The sequence below is a fragment of the Lathamus discolor genome, chromosome 9, assembly GCF_037157495.1.
Source record: "Lathamus discolor isolate bLatDis1 chromosome 9, bLatDis1.hap1, whole genome shotgun sequence".
NCBI classification, from domain to species: Eukaryota; Metazoa; Chordata; class Aves; order Psittaciformes; family Psittacidae; genus Lathamus; species Lathamus discolor.
In genome coordinates this window covers 5,647,312-5,665,268 of record NC_088892.1, presented here as the reverse complement: position 1 = coordinate 5,665,268, position 17,957 = coordinate 5,647,312, and the positions used below count along the sequence as shown (strand labels likewise).

General features: G+C 42.7%; 2 protein-coding genes across 4 annotated transcripts in view; one reads left to right on the top strand and one right to left on the bottom strand.

The window, feature by feature from the left end:
• The window catches only part of COL4A5 (collagen type IV alpha 5 chain), a 78,361-nt gene extending 63,793 nt beyond the window's left edge, over window positions 1-14,568 (bottom strand). Inside the window, exon 1 of one of the 3 annotated variants that reach the window (XR_010614979.1) lies at window positions 14,176-14,568. Coding sequence is in view for 1 of the 3 variants with exons in the window: in XM_065690000.1 (XP_065546072.1) it covers window positions 14,176-14,265 (90 nt within the window). In the remaining 2 variants the exon portion in view is untranslated. The remainder of the gene's footprint in view (window positions 1-14,175) is intronic. The other 2 variants (XR_010614978.1, XM_065690000.1) reach the window with 2 other exon arrangements.
• Window positions 14,569-14,954: 386 nt separating this feature from the next.
• Window positions 14,955-17,957, top strand: part of COL4A6 (collagen type IV alpha 6 chain) — a 123,880-nt gene continuing 120,877 nt past the window's right edge. The window contains exons 1-2 of the mRNA XM_065690003.1: window positions 14,955-15,065; window positions 15,148-15,199. Coding sequence (XP_065546075.1) covers window positions 15,052-15,065; window positions 15,148-15,199 — 66 coding nt within the window. The 5' untranslated portion in view covers window positions 14,955-15,051. The remainder of the gene's footprint in view (window positions 15,066-15,147; window positions 15,200-17,957) is intronic.

The following is a 17,957-nucleotide window of genomic DNA, read 5'->3' as shown; positions in this document are numbered from 1 at the left end:
GAGTTACCTAGTTAAGGATTTACTACTCATCCAGGTCAAAGATTTCATCCATTTATCTTCAGCAAGTTGAGTTTCCTTTCACTTGCCTGGACATGAATATAACCAAGAAACAAAAGGTTTTGTGGGGATTTGACAAGCAGAGTTAAAGCTACTATTGTGAGTTCTAATTATGATTTCACATACATGCTCTTCAGGCTTCACAAGAGTACAAAGTCTGCAGCTAACATCTCAAATATCTGTGTGAAGTCAACTATGGCAGCAAACCCATCACAGCTCCATAATCCAAATGGCCATCATTTTCTCACTGATGTATTTATAAGCAGCAACATTGCTAAAGCAGAATCAGAATTAGAATATTAGGTAATAATTTCTCTCAAATTACCTAAAGATACTAAGAAAAAGTTTAATGGTCTGAAATACAAGAGTCAAAACACATTTGCAGAAGTTTTTAACCCTTTTTTTAAAGAAAGGGAACTTCTGACATGTAATTTAACCTGTTACACCTTGAGGCACTATCTTTCTTTGAAGTCTGCACAACACAAGATCTGTTCAGACTTGCAGAGGAAGCTCTTACCTGTAGTGGCCACAGTCCTGGCCACTGTGAATGAGAACACAACTGGGCAGGTTAAAAACATTCTGAGACACCTGACAGCTAAACAGCCCTTCTTTCCTTTTAGGGGATAGCACTAGGTTGTTTGCTATTTAGCTTACTGCAATAACATGAAACATAGGAGACCCACCAAATCTAGTTCCCACATCCCAAACAAGTTTTCCAATCATACAGAAAGCTTATGGATCAATAAACTACCTCCAAATACAGCTACTATGATTTGGTTGGAATAACTACCTTCAAAAAAAAAAGTAAAACTTTGAACAAGCATGTCCACACTAAAAATAGTGCCACAAGAAATAGACGTAAGCTCTTTTCTAAAGAGGGTTGAATTTTTAAAACAAAGTACAGGCAGAAAAATTACATGGAATTTTACTGCTTTAAACTGAGCCATCATTTTTGACACACTGTTCTCTGTACAGGTTATTTTTCACAGCAGTTTCTAATTAAAACACAAGGCAGTATTTGCTGGCAACTTAAACCAGCTGACCTAGTCAAAGCACAACTTTCAGGCTCAGCCTCTTTACTGAACTAACTTCCCAAAGTTTAGCTTTCATCCCCAAACAGCAACCATTGGCCCATAAAGACTTTTCCCCCAATAAACCTGAAAGCATCACAGGATCAATCTCCCTCCTTTTCTGGAAGCTCCTAAGAAAGGTTCAGAGGAAAGACCTATATAAAACACTCACCTACAGCTAGATTTTGGCAGTGGAGTGACCTGCCATGCAGCAGCTACTGCACAAAAGACTCATAGGCAAACAAGGGGAGTAGAGGGGCAACTATTTAAATGCCTGAACTGCTGATCAGAGTTTCTATAAACAGGAAAAGAAATGAAGGACTCATCCCCAGGAAGCTGCAGAAAGGCTGCAAGTCATCAGGAAGAGGCTTACACAGAGGCAGTTTAGCCTCGCAGAAGTTAGGGGTTCCTACCTCCCTTTAACAATGAAGGTGAAAGCAACAAGCAAACTTGCAGACAAGTTATCCCCCTGGAATAGGGGGTATTGCAGCCTGACAGCGTCTTCCTGTACCTGATTCCTGAACCAGAGAAAAGGACACACTGCAAGTACCCAGCTGGGCATCCAGGCAGCTTCCCTGCAATCCCAGACCTTGCTGTCTTTCTCCATACCTGGCTTTAAGAGGGTGAAGACTGGGAACTCTAAGAGATGAAGAAGCTTTAAGCTGGCTGTAGAAGGAGCAAAATTAGCCCTTGCAACTCACAGTAGCTCAGTCTTATTTTCTATGAAGCTTTCCATCTTCAGAAATTATTGTTGCCACTCTGCTGTACTGAGTGCTGCCAGCATGGCCCTCAACCACAGGCAAGAAAAAGGGCACGGGCAGTTCTCACCACTTCTGAGAACTGTTAACGTCTGTGTCTTACAAGATGAAGAATGGGCTTCAGTATATTTCACTGGGTGAGACAGAAAGCAAAATAATCATAACATGCTCCAGGGCCCTTGTCACAAGCATTTCAAACTAAAATTGAAGAGAACTGAGAAACCAAGTACTTTCACTCCTGTCCTGACGAACACAAATTCCCAAACAGCTCTACACCACGCGTGAATGTGAATTTTCAAAAGTTTCCTTTAACAGCAATTCAGCTTGAGTATTACCTTTATGCAGCCATCCAGAGGCAGCATTTTAAAAAGCATTGGTGTTTAGATATGGCAAGTATTCCTCTTGGTAAACAGCAAAGCAAAAAGAACTGAAAACAGAACATAGATTACAAGGGATGTCTTGGCCCACTTTCTCCCCAGGTTCATGAACTGACATATGCCAAACATCTCCCTCTCCAGCAGGCACTGCAGCACCTGCACAACTCCTAAGTAGACAGCATTAATAGAGAAACCCCTAAACATGTCTCTGATTGGCTTTTCAGTTTTGGAATGGGAGACTTTGGTGATGGACAAGTTTTACACCATGTCTGTAGGCAGTCTACACTTCACTACTGCTCATTTCAGTTCTAAATGCAGAACACAGTGCAAGCCATCCTCCAGTTTTTATACAGACCATAAGCAAACCCTTTAAGTACACAGCAGATTAGAGGAACGTTTTGTTTCAAGTATGCCTCCATCCTGCCCCATTATGCTTTCCTGGCACTGAGACACAAGCCTGGAGTACCAGACATCCAGGCAGTGGCAGCATACTGTAAGCCACTTGGCTTTTCAAGAAGTCTTAGCATTAACTGAATTTTACACACAAGTCTCTAATCACCAGCCTCTTGAGGCTTCCTGATTTTTTCCAGCTGCAAGTAAGCACCACCATATGGTACTCATTACAGGTCAAGATTTACTAGTCAGTTAGGACCTTTCCTGAGTGACAGGTGTTAGATGTTGCCACTTTCTATAACCATGTCCACATGTAACACTTACCTAGACCTAACTCAGCTAAACTTGTAAGCCTCAGCTATGCTTGCAGGCCAGGTATTAAGAGTCAACACCAGTCATTCCAACAGCCTGGTTTTAAACCTTTCCTGGTTAAGGAAGTGGAATAAAGATACAGGCTCCAGAAAAATCTCTTGTTCCTTACCTTTATACATATAACATGCAACAAAGAAAGTCTCACTTCCTGTGTCCTGTCAATCGATGGCAGTCACTTGTCACTGACAACTGCACCTTCATGCGTCAACTGCATGAAGCAGACCACACAAAAACCAGAAATCCACTTCCTCTGAGGAAGGAGAAGCAAAATAAAATAGCATTTCAGACTAACCCAACTCCACTGTGCTCTATGTTGAAACTACTGGAAGCACTAAATTAATACCAAAGATTAAGCAAGCATACATGCTAGAAAGAATAGAGGCTGTGCACAGTGATATTGCATTAAGATGTTATCTGAAGAAGCACACACCCTCTTAACTGTCAGAACAAGACCCAACTCACTTAAGGCTTGGTGGGTGTCTGGGGGATTTTTTGTGGTGGAGGCGATTATCAGCTCCCTTCTGCTTCAGTTCTTGGACCAAGTATCATAGCTCCAAGGTTCTTCTAGTTAAAGCTGGTTTATCATTTGTTTATGCCTGTAGCATCAGCATACTCTGTGTGTGCATTTTAATACCTGAAAATAGCACTATGGGCAGCATTTTCTCTATATTGCTCAATACTAACCAAAAGCTACTCTCCAGCCTCAGGTAATCAAAGCTGAGAAAGTGGCATTGAAGAGAGCCAAGTTAAACAAGAAAGCAACAAAGACAAAGCAGCTGTGCTAGCCCTGTAAGTCACAGGCACTTCCAAAACACAGCATCAGGATGAGTTGGGAGGTCCTTTGCTTTTATCCACATGGGTACAGAAATCCCTAAAGGTGATAAAAGTTGGGTATTTAGTGGGAGCTCTCAGATGCCTGCTTAGGAACTCACAAGCTTTACTTTGGCAGACAGAGTAGCCCCCTCAGTGTCAGCCTCTTCAGTTCATCTACTAATGCACTGGCTGTGTGCTAGCAAGAGCTCAGGGTCTCCTCATAGCACCTGCAATTTCAAGCGAGGTGCTTCACAGTAAGGTGCACTTTGCTATGAAAAAGGGACCTTATAGCAATATGGAGAATAATGAAAGCCATTTACCACAGGGAGAAAAAAAAAAAGAGGCCTGAATGTATTTTATTGCCTTTAAAATCCTGGGAAAGACAGCTGCAGGCTAGTGTTAAGAGATCATTCTAACTAGCACACACAGACATTGGAATTAGATACTTAAACTTGATTAGAATAGATTTCATTCCTTCACATTAGAGAAATTACATCTACAGGCTAGAACATTACATTATCTTGAGAACTGTTACATTTGGTTTGCATCCCCTGGGAATTAAGTCACACTTGTCAGAGACTTGCTACCTTAAAATTTTGAGCCCACGCCAAAGACTTTGCTAAAAGGACCATAGATAAGATCTTTACAGAAAACACTGAAAACCCAACAGGTTTTATTGAAGTATGAACGTTTTATCAGTAGTAGAAAAGGCAAAATGAATCTGATGAGTTCTAGAGAAAGGGGGTGCAGAGGGAAAGGAAATGAACTCTATAGCTCTATTTCAAACAGAAGCTGATGTCTAAGCTTTCATAATAATTTCTTCTGTATTTTGTCTCTATTGACATCCAGACCATAAAAAGGTTTTTAAAGAAACTGTCTCAATGAGTATTGTGCCCGAGATGTTCAGTAGTACAAACACTTCAGCAGAATACAGTAAGTACACAAAAAAAAAGGCAGCAGACAGTGCCTTAGTAAAGACAGATGAAAACACATAATCCAACTATTCCTTTTCCAAAATAGATGGATATCGGCCACTTAAAACTTGTGATCAAATGTTACTTTCAATGGATGCTGTGTAAATAGTTAAGTACTATTTGCTTCAGGAAGGGAGGAAGTCTTCAGCAGTAGCATAAAGCTTTTCCTTCCCTTGAAGCATGCAGATTTAGTTATTGCTTTCTCCAGCAATTGATTTTACCCACAGTCACTCTGAAGGTTACTCAGTAGCAAGCTAAGAATTTCTAACCTGAAGTATCTCATTCAAGTAACCCCCTGACCAGATCCGAGAATGTCAGTAAGCCATCTCCTTTGCAATATTGCACTAAAATACCATCAGCTTAAAGAAGTGGGAGTAAGCAAGGATAAAGCACACATGGTTCCAACACCCTAGCACAATAATTAAAGTGAGGAGATCCATTCATAGGAAATAGCTCACAAGTATTATTAAAACTCAAGATGCTGCTCAGTCTGAAGCTTGGCAGGAGTAAGAAACAGCCCCTGGCATTTGTGCACATCCCAAAACAGAAAGTCACGTTCTCCAAGGGAAAGTATTCCCTGAGGCACCCTGTTTTAGGGAGTATACCAACTCCCACAGTGCTATTTGGAGCTGAACATATGCCAAGAAAATAACCTGCTGCAAGTCTGTGATGTATGTGCTGCATCCTGCAGTAACCAGTATGATAATTAAAAGCACTCAATATGGAGCATTTCCACAAAGTTTTAATTGTGTTCCTACAGCAAGAAGATACTTTTCCAATGCCATTTTAGTCTGCAACTACTAGATGACCAAATACAGGCGTTCAAAACACCTTTGAGCAAGGTCACCTAATTTAGCCTCCAGAGCAGGAAGAATACCGTCAAGAGTTTTCCTACGATTCTACAATGAATGACAAGCTGCAGTGGAACCAATGCTCTGGCACCTGAAGCATCTCCTCCCTCCTTCTGCGCTGTCCTTAGGTCTGCAGGGCTCTTTCAAGTATTCTCGCCCCTCTCTCCTGGCTGCTGTTGCACAGCAGGTTCCCCCCATCCCCTCTTCTTACATTTGTTAGCCCAGAGGTGCTACCACTGTCGCTGACAGGCTCAGCCTTGGCCAGTGGTGGGTTTCTGTTGGAGCTGGCTGGCACTGGCTCTGTCAGACCTGGGGGAAGCTTCTGACAGTTTCTCACAGAAGCCACCCCTGCAGCCTCCCTGCTACCAAAAACTTCCCATGCAAACCCAATACAGCTTTTTTATCCTTAGCCTCTCCCATCAAGCACAAAAGACAAAAGTTAATTAAAGTCTCCAGCTCTGCAAAGCTGAATGGAATACAAAATCAGTACCAAAAGAATTGCCAAAGTACAACTATAGCTCACATTTCAGATATCAAGTCTGCCAAACATTTGTTCAGTATCTGTTATCACAGTATGAAACATGAAATGAAACACTCAGCCTGAAGCAGAAAGCCAAAATAGCTTGAGAAATTTGTCCAAAGATTACAGCAGTTTGAATACACACACTGGTTTGGACAGGAGGTTTCTTCCAGGAGACAGCATGACGCAGTGTTTTGAGATAACTGAAGCTTCTTAGACAGCATATTTATGACAGCCAATGAAAACTGCTGTTCAAGTGCAGCAAAACCTTGCATGACTGAAGAATATGTTTTCCAGACTTCATTACTGGTTTGTAATGACGAGCATTCAGAAATTCACCTTCACACTTTAAACATACACCTTTTCTATTTGTCCTCTGAACCCTTTTAACAACTGGAGATGATTCACTTCATGAAATACTTAATTTCATTTTATGTTTATTTCATCAGTGTTTGATAACTTCAGAGTTTGACTCAGGTACAATCCTGACCACCACTAAAAAGCTTACGGGATTCCTTACTATTTTAAATGATCTTCTACCAAAATTATCTGCCATGAAGACAAAAAGGTGACAAATAAGATTATAATGACAATACATTCAGTGATCCATCATCTTTTGATGTTAAACACATTTGCTTAGTCTGGCTGTTTACAAAGAAGGAAGAGCAATACTAACTCCATTGCTGCCATGACTTGCTGTTCCTACACAATTACTTCTGTAGTATATTAGTAGCTGAAGGTTTATTTAAAGAGACCTGTTTGATTGTTCTCACTTATTCTAAAAATACACATTTTCGGAGCATGACTAGACCTGTCAACAAGCATTTCCTCATTCAAGCCTGAAGTTCAGGAATTTTCTAGGTTCACTTAGGATATAAAAATTCATACTGTAGTCAGAGATGTTTTAACACTTTGTTACTACTACTGCTTTAAGAGTTTGAAAGCATTTAAAACAGACAAAACACTTTCAAGATTTTTGTGCATGCGCATGCATGTGTGGAGGAGCGTCACCGATTCTATTGCCAAGAAGCTTCCACTGGCATAGAAACTAAAGGACACCAGGTATACATTTTCCCTTAAGTCAAAACCACAAAAAACCCACCCACACAAACATCAGCTTTTGGATGGATGTTCTCACCAGTTGCCTGGGCAGGCTCTGGGCACAGGTTTCTAGACATTTGCACAGCACTACTTCCCCTGATAATAGCAACTTCCAGTATTCATCTGGCTATCAAAACAAACACACACTTGAGCCTTGCAACTTTGCATACTCTACAAATTTTCCTCTTTAGATTTTAAATAATGATTTAATAATAAATAAAAAAAAAAGTGGTTTTGCAGAAACTCCAGCTTTTGCATAGACCCATGGAATGGTTTGGGTTGGAAGGGACCTCAAAGCTCATCCACAGGCAGGAACACCTTCCACTAGAGCAGGTTGCTCCAAGACCCCATATCCAACCTGGCACTGAGCACTGCCAGGGCTGGGGCAGCCACAGCTTCTCTGGGCACCCTGTGCCAGCACCTCAGCATCCTCACAAGGAAGAACTTCTTCCTAATGTCTAATCTAAACCTTCCCTCTGTCACATTAAAGCCATTCCCCACAGTGTCTGGATGAAGAGAGATATAATTCTAATTGTTCAGTCCAGTGAAGAAGCTTCCTTTCCCTTCTGAATACCTTTGCCCTTTAAGGTTCAAAATAGAAGTGTTCTTACACTAATTCAGAATAAATATTTTCTCTGATTAAGCCAATTCATAGTCTGAATGGCAGCTAGAAGTTACTGTGCCTTTCAGAAGCAATGGCTTCTGCTGTCATTCTATATAACAGGTTGGTTCAAAGTGAGTTAAGTCAGAAAAAAAAAAAATCACTGCCCTTTAGAAAGGATTATTTTTAAAAGGTTTTTAACTGAGTTCATAAGCTCCCTCATTCAAACATTGTTGTACGGTGGCATTTCTTGTCAAGAAATCAAATTTTCAGGAGCTGAAGCCTTGTTCAGCCTTGCCTGGAGGTCATGCTAGTTTTCATTGCTTTAAAGCCATTTAAATGTGGGTTTAAACAATTGCTACTTTAATTTAAGGTGTAGAAAGAGTGCAGTTCATTGCCTAGGGTGGTCATTTTCTTCTTCTCTCAGACGCCTGCAGGGTTTCAGTATATAAAGAGGAAGGTTTGCTTCTGAAGAATCAGTGCTGTGTTTAGCAGACATTGATACTAGATAGTCTCTGTTTCATGACTTGTCAAGATATTATCAGCTATTCTGATACACTACAAACTTTTGACATTTTTCATAGTACTACTGCTGAAATACCAAGAAGTCCAGTATATATAATCAAAATGATCACACATTCTCCCTAGCATGATTAAAAACTAGGGTAAAAAAGAGCATGACTACCAGGAAAACAGCAAAGCATTTAGGATAGAGGTGAAGTATATAGACTTGGAACTTTTTTCTTCACATGGAGATGAGAAATACTGCCACAAAGTGTTTAATATAAGTTACTTTGCTTAGCAATAGGTGGTTATTACAATAGGAATGCCCGTAAGTCCACAGTTGAATGAAAACACGCATCTGTCACTGGTCTTTTAAGTAGTCCTGCATTCCAAGCCATCATTTTTGCATCACACTGTTTATGCTAACATATAAATTAAGAAGCATAAGTGACATCTTTTCAGATTAAGACAGAAAAGTAGAAGACTTACTATAAGAACAGATATACCTTACTGTAAGAACGGATATACCTTTCTCTAAATTAATATTGTGGTCTAAAATTAAGACTCACCTTGATAGCAACTGAAATCAGTCCTAGAATAAACATACTTTCCAACACATTTGATATATTTTAGCAGAAAGCCCTGACAGAGACAGCCACTGGCATGTTTTCAGCCAGAAAAGGGAACAGAGCTTTGCTTATCTCAGGGAAAGTTAAGAGAAGGGAAAGACGGGGTTTCAGCAGAGCTGCAGTGGCAAAGCTTATCAAGCATACAGTGGGGTCATATTAGGCTACAGTAAGACAGTTTTGCAAGTCTAGCTATATGCCTCAAAAAGAATAACTTCATAGATAGCAGCTATTTCACTTCAGGTTCTAGTTTAAGTGCATTGCATATAGATGCCTGTTACAGTGCCAGGAGAAAGAAGAGATTGAAATTCAACTCTTACATTTTAATTCTCTGTAGAGATTAGGTAAAAGAAACAAAGTACAGATGAGACTAAACTATTTTCCTTCCCCTCCAAATCGGAGAAGGAGACAGAGAAATCCAGCAGCAGAGCTGCAATAACAAAGAGCCTTGAAGGCTGTCACCTCTAAGACAGCCAAAATCCTTAGCTTTAGAGTTTCTCTCTTTCCAACTCCTAAATCGCACATTCCAGGTTGAAATTGTCATTTCTTTTGACAGTATTGCCATTACTTTATTTTGCTGGTTTTACATTTTGACAGAATAATACACAACACATCGTGTAGGACACCCCCCATAAAATATAAAAGTAAAACTCTGAATGCTGCTGTGCTGACAGCTTAAGAGACAGCTTCTTGAATAGCTGGAACTAAAAAAGAGCATTTAAGTAAATATGAACCTTCCAACTCACATTTTTATTACACAATTATGATTAATTTTTGACTACAGGATATGTAAATTGTCTTACACTTAGCAGCACAACTGTACTCTCACGTAATTGTAGAGTCACAGGATAATGCAGGCTGGAAGGGGACTTGGGAGGCTATTCAGTCCAGCTCCTCACCCCAGTCATCGCAACAGAGAAACAGTTTCCTAAAAGGAACTCACACAACACCAACAATGTCTGTTAATACATTACAGTTTAATTTCTTTTTGAGGGACAGAGACTAAAGCATTGACAAGTTTAACCTGAATTGTAATAATAGCAATTATCTAACTGCCCAATATACATCCTTCCTAAAATCCAGATCATATCCCCCAGGTTTTTTTGCTTCTTGCACCTCCTCACAAGTTCTCCGAAAAGATTCGAGCTCTGCAGGAAGACTTGAGACAATGGCAAAGCATTTTTTTGGTAAATAAGCATTAGAATTCTTGTTATAACAGTACCCTTCCCTCTTTAGCTCAGCTACATTTATTCTGTTGATAATTTCACATTACATTGAAGCTTTTCCTTCACATACCACAGACTTTGCAATTAAACAACCAGGATGCTTGGTACATTTCCTTTTTCAGAAGCTGCATTGTATCAGTGATAGCTAATAAGGTTTAACTGCATTGCCTTCACAGAACGGTAAACGATGCTGCTGAAGGATCCTTAAATCTGTACCAGCACTACATCTTTTGAACAAGCTTTGCTTTAGGTACTCTTGAGGAGAGATGGTTTACAGTACAGAAAAGTGCTGTCAGCACCAGATAGGCAAACACTGCATGTACTGCATGTAGCAAGAACTGAAAAGCACCCCAGTGGTTTTAAACACACTGCGTCCGTACAGCCTTCTGGAACAGATAAGCAAAGTGTCTTCATTCAAAGCAATCTGTCTGGAAATATCATTACTGGCAGAAGCTGCTTTCCATTCAGCATGCTTGCGTAATACTGTTCCTAGAATGTGTGAATTATCTAGGTATCTTGTTACGTGGCGATATCAGTGGAGAGTTTACACAAATCAATGTGATTAGAGAAGGAAGCATTTTAATCTAAGCGAATGAAAGGTAAAAATGCACAATGCATCTTCACTGCATGGGCAAAACAGCCACATTACAGCACTCTGCCCCAGAGAGAACATGCATATTACATTTGTTAGGGTGTTCTTATTGACTTCAGTCGCTTTGTTATATAGAAAAGTCTACTTATTCTAGTAAAACCAACAGCTACTAATTGCATTATTACTTATTAATTGTAGAAAAACATTATTATGTAAATCTACATTTGTTGTTAAAGTAACGCTTTGTTTTAGGAAAATTTCCCTGTCTACTTGAAAAAAAATGGTAGCTATGAAAATTGCTTTCAATGAGTAGATTAATTTACTTGCAACCTAGGAGTTTTCACTAAACTATCAGTCTGTTTCCATCATGTGGAAAAACTGAATAAGACCCATAAAGATTTTGTGCACATAGCCACAAAAAAATCCTCTCGTGGTCCAAATGGCTCTTACACTGGATTTCATTTAGGATTCCTTTGATTTGTTTGTATTTTAGTATGTGCCAGAACACACCTTGATATACAACTTTTATTATATATCTTTAACCAAGAGCCATGAAAGTTCAAAAGCAAAACACATGATAAGTTGCAAGCAGGAGGGCTAGAGCCTTTATGTTATGCAACAGAGAGCATCTTGTGCATGACTAATCAAGACACATCCACAGAATTTCAGGATGAAATACTTTTGAATCCTTAAAGCAAGCATCCAATTCTTTCTGCTTTTACAGACCTAGCTTTCGTAACTAGAAAGAGTCACAGCCAGTTATGAAATGGGAAACAACCACCACTACCATGAAAAAATAGTTAGGACAAGCAAGAGAAACATGCATGACTGCTATTTACAAATCAGCCATATCAATCAAGTACACCGCAATTACTGGCACAATAGCATGTAACCTCTGAAAGAAAAAGAAATCTGAACTAAACCTAGAGAACTTTCATGAATACTACATTACTTTCTTAGACACAAATGACACCCATCTTGCCAGCCTTCCTTTCCATATTTGATCAGCTGTTTTTATCCCCATGCTTCCAGTCAAACTGGAGTTATAACAGGAGGCACAGAAAGAAGACATTGCAGAAGTGACTTCCACTTTTAATAACTTTTGGGCTGACAAAGTCTATTTACACTCTAAAAACCTAGGCCTTAACTATGAGGGTAACCTTATTCAATATAAGCCACTAGTTAGTCACTAAGCTCAGCACAATTCAAGAATCAAATCTATATTCTTTAATTAAAGAGGTTTCCCAGTCACTACTTGCAATCACTTTTCTATAACAGAGATACCACCTTCCACCTCATTCATTCTCCCACTCTAAAGATGATTCTTAAACTGTCAGCTGCTTTTATGCTGTTCATCAGTAGCTACACACTTCACTCTATGTGGAGTTCGCACTAGAGTGTGTAGCATGATCCATATACTACTCGCCAAGTTCAGATTAGGGGCTATGAAAACCCAGCATTAAATTTTGAACAATGAAATTCATCCTTACTGGAGTATGAAGCTTTGGCAATTTATTTTTTTAGTAAGTCGCAGACAGACAGTGTGTATCAAGCATTCTGCCACAGTGCTAATTCATCCCTTTCTGACATGGAGAAAAATAGTGATCCTCATTAATAAAGAGCATCATTATCTACTGTTATCATCACAGGGGATTCAAGGACATCAGAACACCAAAGCATTGAAAACCATTACAATGTCCGGGGGATTTACATAGGTTGGAAAGGCAGTGTCACTCTTTCCTGGCCCCCACTAAGCACTGGGTCTTCAGTTAAACTTATCACACTGTGGGTTAATAAATCCTCAAGGGACTCATCCCACATGAGAGGCTGTATAGCACAGGTGGTGTTAAGAACCAGGAACTCCACCATTGTCTTTTCGCCTTCCTTCAGAGGACTGCCTCCAGCAACAGCCCAGCCCAGTCCCCTGCCCAGACCTTGCAGATTCCCATCAGTCAATGTGCAAAACTCTGCTGGGGCATTTTCCTAAAGAAAGTAAGGGGTTACACACACAAACCTCCCCATCTTAAACCCTCGCCTGCTAAAACAGCAAAGCCCTCTAGGTGGGACTGACCAAATCCTTTTTCGGATATGAAAGTCACAGCAGACGGCACAGGGTGAGGTGGTACTTAGAGCAGCAGAACAAGTATCATAGACCATGTGGAGACAAAGCAGCTCTCCAAATCAGTAAGTACCAGTGGCACACTAGTATCACTTACACTTGAGTACACGCCTGGGCGTGGTAAGAAGGGGTAGAAGAGGAAGGGAGTATATTATAGCTAGTCTTTGCTTTTTGGAATAGCAGATGAAAGGTCCACAAAGTTTCACTGTAAAGGAATGAGCTTCAAAGGAAAGCTCAAGACAAATAAGATTTTGTCAGCTCTAGCAACAAAATTGCAGGGTAGCAGAAAAGTATTCTACACCTACTGTAACATAGGATTTTTCAAGCACAGCATAATCCTAACAACAGAGATCAGGATTCATTTACCCTCTTAAAAAGTTAAGAGCCAGAGGAAGGGTTTGTAAAAGTCTAAAGTTAACTCATTATAAAGTATGAGCCTTTCAGTTAATTTAACCACTAGTTAACAGCTGAAGAACTTGGCCAAGTACCCGGAAAGGGGAAGCTAGTGATCACCTCTCCCTCCTTTTCAGTTTCAAGGCCCAGGCACTCCAGAACAACTGGGATAGCATCCCTCTCGCAAAGGCAGAAAACAAAGTTCTTCTCCAGGCCACCTAGCATGCACCCTCTGCAGCACTGCACGCATCTGCCATCTCCCCTGGCATCTCAACTTGGGTTTTAAGAAAGGAGAAATACAACCCTAAGCAAAACCAAGTCAAAGGCTAAGGCGTAGTCCTCTGGCAAACCATGCCCACAAGCCGCGTCCAGGTGTGACCTGCAGATGCAGGTGAAGGCTCGCTGCCAACAGCTCAGACAGCTCTTCTTTGGGGGAGAAGACGGGAGAATTCCCTCCTCCTTTGTCCCTGAGGAACAGTGGGTCCAGCACACACAAAGCTCGCCCGGGCTTCCCCCACCGCGCACAGGCGGGTACCGTGGGCAGCCGGGCCGGGCCCGGCAGCACTGCCCGGCCAAAAGCCACCGGGCCCCGACACCTGAGGGCGGCGAGGAGGGACCCTGCCGCGCGGCCCGGCCCCGTCGGCTCCTGTCACAGCCCGGGCCCGCTGCAACCCCTCCAAGCCCAGCGCGACCGGCGCGGAGCCCACCCTCAGCTGCTGAAGGGGATCAAAACCTCCCCCCGAGGCTCGGCTCCGCGCCGCCACCGCGCCCGGCAGGGACAGCGCCGCTGGGGAGCGCCTGGAAGCAGGGAGAGCGCCCCGCACTCACCGCCGCCGCCGCCTCCTCCGGTCCCCAGCACCCCAGCACCAGCACCAGCCAGCCGGCAGCCAGGCTGCCGCTCCACCACCGAGGTTCCATCCTGCCCGCTCAGGAGCTCCGGCCCTGCGGCGCGGGCATAGCCAGGCGGGGCAGCGCGGCTCCCTCCAGCCGCCCCAACACCAGCACTCGCCTCTCTGCCGCGCTCTCCCGCTCCTCCCGGCTCAAGTCCTCCCGGGACTACTTGCCAGCAGTATTCATCCGCACCGGGGGCGGGCGGCGGAGCAGCCAGCAGCGGAGGGTGCTGGCGCCCCGCTCTGAGAGGGCCGCAGCTCCCCACGACCGCCGCCCTGCCCCTGGGCGCCGGGATTTTGTCGGCTCGAAGGGCGGGCGAGCGCCCGCCTCTCCCCGCCCCGCCCCTCCACCGGGTGGGCAGCCGCTGGACGGGGGCTATTTCCCCACCGGAAGCACCCCAAGCGTGCTCGGGCCGGCAGAGCTGCCGGGAGGGCCGGGTCGCACCCTGCGGTGCCGGGCTGTGAGGGGTGCGTAGCCGGGCTCGGTCCCGCCCCGTCCCGCTCAGGTGCGGCGGCTCGGCGGAGACCGCGCAAACTTTCTGCCCGGGCACGCTGCGGCACGGCGGGGCCCTGCGGGGGAGCGAGCCGGGACCGACCCCGGCGGGGCAGCCCTGCGGGTCCGCTGCCGCAGCGGGGGAAGGAGCCGCTGAAGCGGCCGCACCGCGGAGGTGAGCGCGCTGCGCCCTGCCCGCCGCCGCGTAGGGGCCTGCCCGCCCCCCTGGGTGACGGCTGCGGGCCCTCCTCTTCCTCCAGCGGTGCGGAGCCGGTAACCGGGCTGCGTCCTGTCCGCTGGCCCCGCGACGCTGCCTGGAGCATGGGGCGCGCAGGGTGAGTGCCAGAGAGCCGCGGTCCCGTCCCCTCCCTGCCCGGCCCGGCCCCCGGGTGACTGTGTCCGTTTGCCTCCCCGCAGGGTACTGCTGGTGCTGGGGCTCCTCTGTCTGGGCACGGAGCTGGCGAGCGCGGTAAGTGTGCAGGTCCCGCTGCCTCGTCCAACCTGTGGGTCTTCGGCATCCTCGGGCCGAAAACCAGACACCTCCCACCCCCGTCAGAAATAGATGGTTTGGGCTTTCTTAACTGCCGTGCAGCTCTGCTCCGGAGTTCCTTTGTGCCTTCCGTGTGCTCGACTTTGATCAGTTTTGTCAAAGTACGCGGGGATGAAACACCGTTCGCGTTCAGTGCACCAGCTTCCTAAATCCGAACGGATGCTCAGTATCTCTGAACTGACTGCCTTTCCTTCTTTAGCCTCGTCTCAAACCTTTCTGTTAAAAGCTGACCTTTCAGATCCTCATTTGCAAGGGTTCCAGCCTGCAACACCTCGTAACTAAGTAAAAGTGATGGGAGAAATTAAAGGATTAAGCTGTTAAGTGTTGTATGAAGGTTCATGACTAGTGAATTAGTAAATGTGGTTTAAATTCCAAATTGACGTGCAGAAGCAGTGACTTTATGATCTGTCATTCTGACAATTTTATGACATAAACACAGATTTTCTCTTGCTGTTCCTAATTAATGTTTGAACAGATTAGTAAGGGATCACAGGCTTTTTAAATGATCGTAATATTTCCTTTTCTTTTTGGTGTTGTAATAGATTTTCTGCAACTGGGCTGCTGAAATTGTTAGCCCACTCAACGGTAGAGAAGAAAAGAGTTCTTTGGAAAGTCTGGAGCCTAAATTGAGTGTCCAACTGATGTACAGGCAGCAGTTCAAAAAACCCTCTTTGTTACATTGGGATGTAAATTAACATTGTACAATAATCTTTAGGCTTTTATAGCACATATGCAATAACGAATTAATGCAAGTAGTTAGTGTAATATGTTTGAAGCATGTTTATTTCAGTTCAACTTCTAACAGACTTCTAACAAAACCAGTTAAAATGTGGGTTCTTGTCAGTGTTTACTACATTTGCTACTCTTTTGATTAAAATTTTAAGGATTTAGACTCTTGTGCGACTGAGGAGAAATCTTTTGAAAAGGCTTTAATAGCAGAGGGGTTTCTACCGTTCATAAATATGAAAGGCTTGATTCTGCTTTGCTCTTTTTATAATCAATTGCACCAGTAGAATTTCATCATCCCAATCAGGTGGTAGTTACAAGTGCTAATCTTCTCAAAGATTAAAAGCTTAGTTTTTCTTCAACAAAACCAAGAGCTGTTCTTCCGAGTGTTCTCGCTCCAGTGGAATCTCTGTGGAAATTACTTTTATAAAGCAAGTGTTTTCAAGGCTTTTGGAAACAAATATGTCACGTTTTGCCGTCATTTTTATAAATTCATGCACTATGTCACTGTAATTATTCCTGAGGGATGCAGGTGTAGTGAATGACAGATATTTAAGCTGTTTGCCCCAGTTTTGCTGCATACCTGTTGGAAAGCACATCTCTTCAGCACTCATATTTGTTCCTTGGCATGTTTCATTGCCCTTAAGGGGACTTTGTCAATTTACATCTATTTCAATGAGTAAGATAAATACCAACATGGCCTTTCTAAGTCTTCCTGCCAGTTTTCTTCAGGGTTAAAAAACAAGCAAAATCTTTGTTGTGCAATCAGTCTAAAAGTATGAAAAAGAATCAGAAATAGGTCCTTAAAATACTTTTAGTGCTTTAGATGTCTAAGCAGTTAATGCATTTAATTATTCTTATTAAAATGCTCTTAAACATGCTCAACAGGAAAGATGTACAAATATGTTTTTGTCAATTTCAAATATGGTAGTAGTAGGGAAATGACTTTCAGGTATCACTGAATTAAAAACACCGCTAAGACCTTCTTGCATTGAAGTGAGCTGTTTAGAATAAGTAGTGGGGATTGTAGTGAGGAGAGCTTTTGTAGGAAAAGCAGGATCTCTCAAACAATTTTTAGTAGTCCTCTGCTAGATAATGTGAAGTGACTGAGCACAGTGAAGTACGATGTTAATAAAATGAGGTTAAAACTTTAATGAGGAATAATAACTTCTAGACGACTGCTCACAGAGACAGTCAACTATCAAAGCAGTTGTTGCTGAGGATGGTGTGATTTGTGACTTTGCTCATCTTCTCTTTCTTTCAAGTAATCTCATTTCAATACCTTAAATGTTGTAAAAGCAACATTCTAAAATATTTTACCAAGTTGTTGAGGGTTCTTCAGGAATGTTACTGTGGACATGACTAACAAGCAGTGGCTGGTGCATTAGGTCAACATCTTGAATGAAGTTGTGTCAAAGATGACTTTGACTCAGAGGTCTGAATTGCAAGGTGTAGTCATCCTTCCCTCTCTAAGAATAGTATTATCAAGTGTATTGGAGTTAATTTCTCAGCTTTTGCTTATTTTTCCTGGAGATAAATAATGATCTATTTTGAATGGCAGCACAAAGTTAGTCTTGTAATGTAATCTGTTTTCCTGAGCCAAATGTTGAAAATATGGATGACTTGTTGTTACAGATGGGGCTACTTTGCAAATTGTTACCTCTTTTGTAGACTAGTTGCTGGGAGTGACCTAAGATTTTCCCCTCACATCTTTCTGCAGTCATTCCAGAAGCTATGATTCATTCATTCATGTTTGCAATCTTTTATTATCAGTAATTTGCATCAGAAATGAACCAAGAGTGTCAGTACAAGATGGAGAGCAAGAATAAACCACCAATGTAGTACTATCTTCTTGACATTAATTACCCTGTAAGACAAAAGTTGGTCCAGAGCTGGGGGGAGTAAGACAAAATGTGGGAACAGTGATTAGATGAGGCAGGTGTTTGCCCAC